This window comes from Lonchura striata, chromosome 2, assembly GCF_050655825.1.
Source record: "Lonchura striata isolate lonStrDom1 chromosome 2, ASM5065582v1, whole genome shotgun sequence".
NCBI lineage: Eukaryota > Metazoa > Chordata > Aves > Passeriformes > Estrildidae > Lonchura > Lonchura striata.
In genome coordinates, this window is record NC_140704.1 from 101,802,783 (window position 1) to 101,814,371 (window position 11,589).

At 33.9% G+C, this 11,589-nt stretch overlaps 1 protein-coding gene across 1 annotated transcript in view; it reads left to right on the top strand.

Annotated features, from left to right (window-relative positions):
- Positions 1 to 11,589, top strand: part of TMX3 (thioredoxin related transmembrane protein 3) — a 29,085-nt gene that overhangs the window by 14,576 nt on the left and 2,920 nt on the right. Inside the window, exons 10-15 of the mRNA XM_021530884.3 lie at positions 1,145 to 1,243; positions 3,243 to 3,300; positions 4,007 to 4,060; positions 4,380 to 4,436; positions 7,818 to 7,947; positions 10,139 to 10,207. Coding sequence (XP_021386559.1) covers positions 1,145 to 1,243; positions 3,243 to 3,300; positions 4,007 to 4,060; positions 4,380 to 4,436; positions 7,818 to 7,947; positions 10,139 to 10,207 — 467 coding nt within the window. The remainder of the gene's footprint in view (positions 1 to 1,144; positions 1,244 to 3,242; positions 3,301 to 4,006; positions 4,061 to 4,379; positions 4,437 to 7,817; positions 7,948 to 10,138; positions 10,208 to 11,589) is intronic.

An 11,589-nucleotide genomic window follows, 5' to 3' on the forward strand; every position in this document is an offset into this window, starting at 1 on the left:
ACTCTACAGCCTCTGTGATTTGCATTTTTTTGGATGTTTTTTAGCAATTTGGGAGAAGGAAAACTTGTCAGAGAAAAACTTATTTTGCTGTATGGCCTGCTTGCTTTTTCCACACCTAAAACAAATGCCAAAACTGTAATAATTCAGGCTTTAAATTTATGTTGTAAAACATTTACTTTTTCATAATGTGCTGGAAACATTATTGGAAGTCAAACAAATCATGAAAATGCAGTTTAAGAGACTGAATAAAGGTTTATGTGCAACTGTTATGACTGGCAGAAATTTGAAGAGCTCTCTATGAGGAAGAAGTTAAAGCAAAATGCACTTCAGTGCTCTCACTTTGTCTGGTGTTTTGGTTTGGGTTTTTTCCTTTTCTTTAGTGGAGGAAATGGATGCAGATACATGGGATGCATTATGCTTGGAATTGCTTGCTACTACCTTACAGCAGATAATTATTATCTGATATTATTGATACTTCAGTCTATACAATAGGCTTTAAGACAAATAATTTATTGTGCATTTATTCTCATAAAATGCAGCATATATATATATGTCTTTTTTACTTGTATTTTAGATCTAATTGATGGTATATATTAGAATTTAATTCTTAATAAATTAAGACATTGAGCATCTTAAACTAACCTTCATTATAACTCTCAGTCATACATGATTATTTGTTCATTTACCTTCACAGTACTGTTTAATGCATCTGCTTTTTCTTGATCTTTCTGTTTCATTTAAGGACTCTCACAAATAATTACTTTCTGTATTTTTAGATCTCTACTTTTTTTGAAACTTGATGAGTTATGTACACACACCCCTTTAAAAGCAGGGTTTGAACCTGTTCCTTTCTGCACTGGGTCACAGCTGCTAATATAGCATTGTTTATCCTTGATTTGAAAAATAATATAATCAAATCAACTTTTCATGCTTTTCTATAATACACTTTTTATTCAACAATTGAAAATAGCTTTGGAAATGTTAAAATTTAAAATGCCCATAAAAGTGTCATAATTTGTCTAAGAAGATTAAAAGAAAAAAAGGAGAAAAACTAGAGGTTGTCTCAGTAGTACTGAAATAGTAAATCTGATGGCCCACCTCTTAAAATAATGTTTTTGTTTTTGTTTTTTTTTTTTAATGTCAGAGTATGAAGATGGTGATTTGTCATCCTGGGTAAACAGAGAAAGATTTCAAGGTTACCTTCATGTAGATGGCTTTACACTTTATGAACTTGGAGATACAGGTGAGAAGATGCTACTGCTAAACTCTTTGACATTGTGTGCTAAACAGTAAGAAAAATTAAAAGAGTTACAAGAATATGTTTTATAATTTCAGAAATTAATTAATATCAGGTTAGCTGATAGTGGCAGTATTTTGTTGATGTTGGACTGACCTGTGACTAGAATTTTCAAGCACAGTCTACACTAGTCAATTCCTCAAAACATAATAGTGTGTCTAATCCTGTGGTAGTCACAAAAATTAGTAGGACTTTAAAATTAATTTAAGAGTGCCTTACATTTTGCATAAGTTGCATATTACCTCTTGGAATGCATGCAGGGAATTTTAAAACTAGATTTAGAAGTATGAAATATGGATTGTCCAGGTATCTTACATCTAGTGGGTTTAGATATCTTTGAAATAGATGTGGCAAGAAAGGGACAGGAGCGTGCATTGAAGTGGACTTGTCCCAGAAAACTTCTGCTTTTCTTTAGCAAAAGTTCTGGAGGCCAAATGAAAATTTTGCAGCCAGGTGACCGCTGAAAAATGCAAATGACTTGTACTGCTCTTAAGGTATATACATACTCTTAGGTACTAAGAGTATGTACTAGGATATCTTATAAACTATATTCCCTTTCAAAATACTTACATTCAATCAACACTGAGTTCTTTCAGGCTTTAAAAAATATGAAGCATCTATGTTCTTACATGTTTATGAAGCTAATATTGTTACATTTTGAATGGTTATTTACAGAAATGCTTTTGCAAGTTGTTTAAATGTAGCATATTTTTTCCTGTTACATTTTTGACTAACAATTCCTCAATAACCAAAAAAAAAAAAAAAAAAACCCAAAAAACCCCAAAACTTTATTAGTACACTGGAGAAACCATCATTTACTTTAAAGAGCTTTATGTATTAATGCATAGTACCTGGAATTTATTTACATCCTTTTTTATAGTCTAAAAGGTCATTAGCTCTCTACTAGTGTATTTATTAGGTAGTGTCTTAGGGTGGAAAGAAATGAGGAAAAAGTGAGAATTGATGTATGCAAGAAGCGGGATGGGAAGAAGCTATTGCTATTTCACAGGAAAGTATGGGAATGAATCATAGATGTTCCCCTTAAAACCCTTCAGTATTACTTGAACAAGAGTGACTTTTTATTTTTGAGGGGAATGCTTACTGTGGCATGGTGATAGGTAGGAACTGAGCAATTGGTTGGCTTGGTGGGGAGGATTTCAAGTGAATTGTGGCATCTTGAGAGAACTGAAAAATCAGCCTTCTGAAGCCTTGGACTAATCTGGTTGATGACTGTGCTGTTAACAGATCTGCTTTCCTAACTGCAGGTGCTTAATCTGGAAAAACATGGCCAGCTTTATAAACATACTTTTATCTGATTGACCGTAGCACTCTTTGGGTTTGGAGGTTTTTTTGATTTTAATCAGAAAAACTTCAAAAAGTAAATCTTGAAGAGGTCGGTATATTCTGATGTTGACCTTTAGGCTCCTCTGACAGAGGTCTATGAGCTAAATTGTGTTTCTGATACAATGAATTCTGGGTTCTGCCAGTAAATTTTCCAGGTGTTTTGTTTTCATAATGCTCACAACAGTATGAAAAATAGTTGTTATTAAATCCATACAATAGTGATTTAATCACTTACAATCAGTTTGTAATTGCTGCTATATAATGCAGGTCTCTATAGCCTCATATTTAGGTGTATGTATAGACACAGCTTGAGTAGGAAATTAATTTTTATCTGTGTTTTCTCCCTTTTAACTTCTTTCTATAATAGGCTTTTCATAAAATGTTAGTGGTGTGGCATTGGGCTCCATATTAATTTATTTTCAGTAGCTTCAAGACCACAGCTTGGTCAGCTTGAAGAGGCTCTTTGGCTGTGAGTCTGGTTTATACTTAAAAAATAATTCTTGTGCCTGGAGAGTACCTGATCTTCTAAGTTGACATATTTCCCATTGGAGAATGTGTGTTTCTTTTTAAATGGTTTCAAGAATTTTATTCCTTATTTTAGGAAAACTTGTGGCTATTGCAGTCATTGATGATAAAAACTCTTCAGTGGAACATACCAGGTACAGAATTGAGTATTGGTGACACTATGGGAGAAATGTGCTGGTATAACATAGGGAAGTTTTGAAGTTTCTTAAATATTGAGAAATATAAGTTGTGTGGGTTTAACTTGTGAATGTTCTTTAATTTCTGACTTAGTGCACTAACTTAATTTATGGCTCGGTTGAAGCACATGTGAGTTCACTGAGATGGTGGGAGTTCCTGTAGCACTCTTCTGCCATTTGTTAATGAGATCACAGGAGCAAATGCTGATCTCATAGCTTTTGAAAGCTAATGTGTCACCTTTTAAACAAAGAAAAAAATGCTTGAGTTCAGATGACTTTGAGATTAACTCAGTGAGTTTAAACAAATGACTATACTTCCCTCTCATTGAAAATTAAGCTAGCGATGCTTATATATCATTTGTCTGTGGAACTTTAAACAGCGGATGTTTATGCTGGGGTTGGAGTTTGCTGAAGAGGTTGAGAGGAGCAAGACCTTCCCTTGTCCCTTTCTGGTTGCATATACAGACTAAAAAAATACTGTTCAATTACTGTGTATGCTATTTTCAACCTTTAGGAGCTAAGCAAGTTGAACAAGGCTTTTTTTTAATAGTCCTTGTTGCTGATGAGGTACAAATTGCTGGTTACTGGGGAAATCTCAATATTTACTGTTTTTTTATTTAGAAGGGGTTTATCCTGGATATCCATACAATTTTTTTCCTTTCAGATTAAAGTCTATTATTCAGGAAGTTGCCAGAGATTATCGGGATCACTTTCACAGGTAGACACACATGGGACTCTGATGTTTTAATTGGACTTCTGCATTAATCTTTCTAAGACAGCAGTCGCTTTTTTTTCCTATGAGAAAAATGTTACAGTTTGTGCTTTTTTATTTTTATACTGATATTTAATAGGACCATTTCATTAACTGACTGTCTTTCATAATGCTGTGTTCTAGATGATCACTTTTTTTGAATTACATTTCTGAGTGTGTGCTCTCATTTTCAATTATAGGAAAAATATTTAATGAAGAACTTCTGCTGAAACCCACTATTGTGTTTTCTTTTTCATAATTTTATTTTTAACTGTTTCTCTTTCAGGGATTTCCAGTTTGGCCACATGGATGGAAATGATTACATTAATAGTTTACTAATGGAGTAAGTAAATTCTTATTTGAATACTCTTTCTTTGGTTGTATTTGTTACCAAATGTATTTAATTTAAAATAATCTTACAAAAATTCTTGGCTTTCATGACTTAAGAAAAAACATTGTCATCAGAATTCAGCCTGTACCACAGTATCAATTACTTGTTAAATTAAACTGTATAAATATATAATTTAATGTTAGATGTTTGGCTTACTGATAATGCTGATTGACAAAGCTTATCTTTTAGATCTACTTTGTTAAATTACTGTTAGAGTTGTGAGACTTTAATTCTTGATGTATTTTTATGATATGCATAGAAAGGCATTTCAGCAGAGAAACATAGAATGCATGGAAGATGCTGTCTGCACTTGTTATATACATGGTATATTTTGATATATATAAGTGGTTTAACAAGATGGTTGACAGTTGCCCTTACTATGATCCTTTTCTAAAAAATGCATAATTAGAGAGTTGAGTTGCTTGCCATTTGTTGTTAAAGACTTCTCCTCTGGCCTTTGGAGGTCTGAAAGAAGGGAAAGCCAGGAGTCAATATTATAAATCTGTAATTTTTCCAGATCCATTTCTTAGGGATCAAAATATTAATTAAACATGTCTTCATGCCCCTAAAAATTCTAGGAGTTTTATATGGACCCAAAAGCACAAGGTTTGTATTTTTGTAGAATGTCTGTAGATTAACACCTGATATAAAACCAACTGTCTCTCTGTTGAAATTTATTTGATTGAACTAGTGCCTTATAATTGCCTAAAGTGAGACCTTCCTCACTTGCTTAATTGCTTCTCAGGTGCAGGCTTTTATATCTGCTGAGCTCTTTCATCCTGTTTTATCTGTCAGAAAAGTGGGTTTTTTTATTTTTTTGGGTTTTTTTTTTTTTTGGGCAAGTAGGGAAGTTATTTTGCTGATTCAACAATGTTATTCCCTTCTACTCTGCCGAGTACCAGCACGGATATGCATAGAAGTAGGAGAGGGAGATGAGATACCTGGGAGGAAGGAAATGAAGGGAAATAAGATAGAACAGCCACTACTGCTGGAGTGGTAGTGGTCTAGTGGCAAGGTCTGTTCAGCTGGTTTGTTTAGCTGAATCTGCAAAATGCCCCTGATTTTATTATTTATAGTATATGGAAAGTTCTGGTTCAAGTACTCATCAGCTTTTAATTATTTTCTAAACCCAGTGTATACCTTTCAAGCATGAGTAGGAATTTGCAAAAGAATGCAGCAAATTATGTTCAAAGTAGTGACTGTTCATGTGGCTGCATGAATAATTGGAGTTTTAAAAAAACGTATTGCAACTGCTTCAGTTTGTCACCAGGTGGCAGCAAGTAGAAATAGAAAAATCTGAAATGACAAATGTGTCACAAAACACTTTTTAATGTGCTAGATGCACACAGAAACAAATTCTGTTTCCTGTACAAAGGACAAAATATTGTATGATTTCTGGGGCTAGAATAAGACCTTGACAAAAGTACATTTATTAACTTGACTGTAACTCCATTACTAGACATTACAATTCTTCTGTCTTTTCAGCTGTATATGAACATGCTTATGTTGGATTAAAATGGTACATTTAAAACCAGGCACAAAAGAAGAAATCAGAATATTTTGAATTTTAATTAAAATACATAATTTTACCTAAAATTTTACTTTAAAATGCTTATCAGTGTTTTACTGGAAGCAAAAATACAGCTTTTTATAAGCTAAGGTGTATAAGATCACTCTCAGCTATAGTGTATGTAGAACTCTCCTCTGCTCTTGAAAGTAACACATTTAATGTGCTTTTGTGAACTTTTATATAGCATAAAGAATCTGTATGAGGAGGTTACCTTTCTGCTGCTCTACAACCAATTCCAAGAACATCAGTTACCATACTGTTAAATGCAACAGAAACACAGCATCTAATTAATAAAACATGGTCTGTTTTGCTGGAAGGACATAATTTAGCAGGAATTAGGAATTTGTTACCAGGTGCTTGCAAAAACAGTGACTTAGTTTGAGTGCCTTTTACTTAGATTTCTTCTTTGTCCCTAATAAGAAAAGAAAAAAATTTCAAGGGGAAATGTTATGTTTATTGACTCTTAGGTGACATGTTGCCTTAGTGTACAAAGTTGTGTTATTTGGTTGTTTATGCTAAAGTTCCATTTAAAGGATGGCATTATTTTATTATCCCTGTAGTTACCCTTAGGATTTTTAAGGTGTCACTATGCTTTCAGCTTCAGTACTGGGAAGAGAGTCTTCACCTTAAATCTTTAAGTATTCAGCTTTCTGGAAGGTCAGAAAATCGTCATATATTATTAAACTATTTCACTTTTATGTTTGCATATGAATTAAAATCAAAACCAAAAGCCCCACCTAAAATGTGAGAGAAAATTTAGCATAATTTGAGTGACTCCAAAGAAAAATGGGCATCTTGAGTAAATAACTATTCTTTTCATTAAATAATTTACTATTTATTGATAGCCAAAGATAAGACTAAAATCATAATCAATTTTTCATGTATTACAAAAGTACATGGATAGGACGCATTAGACAAGGGTGAAAACATAGAAAAGCAAGGTTTGTATTGCTTCTGCTGTGAAGGAAGTACTTGAATTCATTACTGACAGAACTGTAGAAAATTGTTAAAGATTGTGGGAGATTTTAAACTTTTTTAATATATTTAAATCTTCCTTTTTGAACAATGTACTTTTGTGGTATTAAAATTCCTTAAATGTGCTCTTATTTTGAATTTAGTGCTACAGCAAACAGAAGATTAAACTGCTTTGTGTCCAGAGTTAATTTCTAACTTTTTTTTCTTTCTGGTTATGATGTATATGTACATGAACATGAAGGTTAACTGCTGAGTAATAATTCTTTGAAAACTGTTCCTCATAAACCATATCTAAAAGAGCTGTAGAAAAGATGTGCTTGGCATGGTTTGTTATTTTGACTTGACCAGAAGAGATTGATAAAGGTGATCAGTTAGACAATGGTTGTGTGGGATTATATTTTTGAGTTACACTTCTGCCTTCATGTACTTAAATACTTAATGCATTTAGTATACAAGGCTGCTATTTGGCAGCTCTTACTATTTGGAAAGTCATAACTGATTTGCAGTTGCTCTGGGTATGTAAAATGCTGTAAGCTTCAATAGTGTCACTGACACAGATGTGAAGGAATATAATATTAATGAGAAATGTGCCCATACCATTCATGTCCATACCATACCATGCACATACCTTTTCTTTTGCTTTCTTGTTTCTGAAGAATTACTATGAAGAGCTCACATGAAGTGAAGATCAATATATTCCCTATTGAAATAACATAGGGATTACTTAAATTGGAATATTTTAAATGGTAATTCTTTAAATATATAAACTGTCTGTTTTATGTTTCCAGTGACTTGACAATCCCTACTATTGTTGTATTGAATACCTCCAATCAGCAGTATTTTCTACCAGATAGGCACATTGAGAGCACAGAAGACATGGTTCAATTTATTAACAATATCCTGGATGGTACAGCTGAAGTAAGTATTCATAGTAGCTTGGAATATATTGGTTAGTATTTATTTCCATAGATGCTAAAGTAAGGAAAAAAATTGGTTACTCTGATAGTTATGTGTGTGCTTAATATTCCTGTCCTGTCTTACTGTCTTGGATGCTGTCACTGAATATGTGGTTGTAAATTCTGGAGTCATGCTGTTGCATGTTGTACAAAGCAAGCTTTCTTCCGTTAATAGTATAATGGTAGACAGCTTCTTTTGATGTTCCTTTTACTGGTGCAGTTGTAAATGGAGCGCTTTTTATTCATCTCCTAGTTTGCATTTGATGAATTTGTTTAAATTTTTGAATGATAGTGTGTAATTGAACTGCACCCTTCCTTTTGGGTGGAAAATTAATAAATCAAATAGCTGGAGGAATTAGAACTTCAGAGTCAAAAAAACAGTATTATACTTGTTTTGAATGATAGAAATGGACACAAGCTTACTCCTCTGTGCTCTAAAAGAGCTGTCTTTTGTTAAAACAGAAAAGTTAATCGGAATTGGTTTCTTGGATATTTTTTGAGTGTTTATTCCCTCAGTGTACTGTAAGTTGAACAGAAAGCTGTGTTGTGTGGATGAGGAAAGAGGCCATGGAGCAGAACTTTTGTTTGTGCTTCTGGGGAAATAAGGCTTTGCCACGAAGGGGAGCTGATAGCTAATAGTATGGCTGCCTCCTGGGAGAAGCCTGGCTTTGGTTTAAGCCCCGATTTCCTGTATATTGAGTGCTTCCTGTGTTAGCTGAATCTCACTTTGCTTTGCAGCAGCAGTTTTAGGTCATTGCCTGGTAATGGCAAATAATGCAGAAGATATTTGTCATATGGGGTTTATTTAATCTGCCTGGTTGATGTAGAACACGATACAGGTGGATTTATGTGCTGTTCAGGACTTTACTGGCCATGCTTTCCATTGTAGTGTGAGGGGTACTGCTATAACTTGGTGGTTCTTTGTTCTTGAGTTCTCAGTTTTTTAATGGTTTTTAAGTGCATTGAGTTATCAACATCAATTAGACTCTAATTTTATGTATCTTTCTGGTTGAAACAGCAAATGTAATTGCTTTCTGCCTTTTTTTTTTTTTTTTTTTTTTTTTTTTTGCTTGGAGAAAGATAATTTGTGATGCTTCATGTTTGTTGCCATAGTGTCACTTAGGTCTTTATATCTTTTGTTTGCAGTATCGCAGCTAGAGTGATTAAAGGTCAGTCTAAATTCACTTCTCGGTACAACACAAAAATACAGAATATGATTTCATTTAAGCTGTCTATGTGTAAGGTGTCTGTAGACATAAAATTGCACTACTTTGGCTGCATTCTCTGCCTGAGAAATTGTGCAGCTATTGAGGAATGAGAGTCTTCTAAGTATGCTGGTAAACAACTAACAGGATGCAGACTTTCTGAACCACACAGAAATTTCTGAGAAGTCTTGGCTTTCCCCCTTCGCTTCCTTGGGAAATGTTGGATTATTCACCTGGATGTTATTGTTACTTTTTAAGACTCTATAGGTAACTTTTTTGCAAGTCTGTCTCATTTTTGTGGACTTATTTTGCTATTTGAGGGGTTTTTGGTCAGATCATGTGCTGATGAGTTGATTTCCAAATATGAGTTTGTTTCTCTGGCTACTCAAGGAAGGTGAAAACTGGTCCTGTTCAGCAAACAAGACTGCCTTCTGGTTCATGTAGTTATTTTGAACTTAGTTATTTGCTGAATTAGGGGGCAGTGTAGGTATAGTCTGTTATTGCTTGACACAGGTTTTATTTATTACACGTTCATATCTTCTGTTTGCTTAGTTCTTAGATGTTTCTAACTGTGCTGTTGTAATCCATAAGTGGATGTTCAACAGCTGCAGGAAAGTTCAGAAGAGCTCTGCAGTTTTACTATTGTTACCTCAGGACAGTTGCTAGATTTTGTTAGTGTTTCTTTATGGTAAGAGAGAGAGGGTCAGCCCATTGTCCAAGTTGGCACTGATTGTTTAAAACAATTGTGAGAGACTTTTTCATGAGACTACTAAATAATCTTTGTCCAAGCTTGGCAAGTTGGAGTGTCTGGGCATCATGAGATATAAGAATAATTACTTTTCATTTCCTTCTAAAGGGACTTAAGATTGCAAGGTCTGAAGAATGAACTTTTGGAATCATAACTGAAAAGTGTCAACAGTTTTGACATGGTTCCATTTGAAATTTCAGGCACAGGGTGGTGATGGACTTCTGCAGCGAATCAAGAGAATAATCTATGATGCCAAGTCTACTATAGTGGTAAGTTTTACTTTTCATTGAAGTAGAGGGTGCCCTTGTCAATCAGGATACAAATATTTTCAGAGGGTTTTAAGATATTTTTAAAGGAGTTGTTGTTTTATATTGTATATATTGTATATATGTTATACGTATATGTATAGGTTTAAGCCAAAGGAACTTCTTGATTAATTTTTTTAATGATGTGTGAGATAAATATTCAACATATCTTAGTTTCTTCATTTTTATTGCTCTTCTGTATGCCTTACATGTATTTTAAGGGCTAGAACAGAGAGAAGTCAACAATTGTTCCTTGATGGTTTTGACATCCTTTCCTGAAACTGGTACCACTTCACTGTTCTGAGGAATGTTACATTTTTTGTTTAATTACTTATAGTATAAGCAGACTAAATACTACTCTTAATGTAGTTTAAAGCAAACATTTTTATTCTCTTTCTCATAAGTTAATTATGCTCAACAAAATTTTGTTGGAATGATGTACACAAATCATTTCTTCCTTTGTCCTACAGAAGCAAATAAACCTGTGCTGTGAATTTAAGTTGAAACTCGCTTGCTTCTAAGTGAATGTCCAAATTTCTGTGAAAGTAAAATGTTTAGCCACCAGTTTCTGAAACCATTAATCCTTCTTCCTGTGCCATTAAGATACTTCTCAACAGCAAACTCTCTAGAATTTTTCTGCAGACTAATTTTTGACAAGACACAAGAGGTGAAACTCTTTTCTTCCACAAAGTGGATTTTAATGCTCTTAGAATAATTGTTTCTAAAGCTTCAAAAAATGCATGGTATATGCAGTTGGCATGTAAACATTAACTGTCCCAATGCAATATTGTAATATTTGAACTTGTGTCATTTTTTATGAACTTATAGTAGAAATTGTTGTAGTTGAGGACTCCTTGCCATTTTTGCCGAAGAAGGCAAACATACAAGCCTTATAAAAAAACCCACAAAGCAACAACAATAATAAAACCCAAACCAAACAAGCAGAAAAATCAAAATAACACATCCATTAGGACAAGAGAACAGTCTTAAGTTGTGCCAGGGAAGGTTTAGGTTGGACATTATTCCTAATGACGTTGTTGACAGAAAGGGTGATTGGGCATTGGAATGGGCTGCCTAGGGATGTGATGGGGTTCACCATTCCTGGAGGTGTTTAGTAAAAGACTGGATGTGGCACATAGTGTTTTGCTCTTATTGGTGGTGTTATGTCATAGGTTGGACTTGATGATCTGAAAGGTCTTTTCCAACCTACTTGATTCTGTGATCCCTGTCAAAAACACTGATTTTCATTTTGGATGTTTTTTGAATAAATACACAGAGTGATAAGAGAGGTAATGCAGTAACTTTCTGTAATCACTGAAAGTGGTTTTTACTTTCTGTTTCAACAG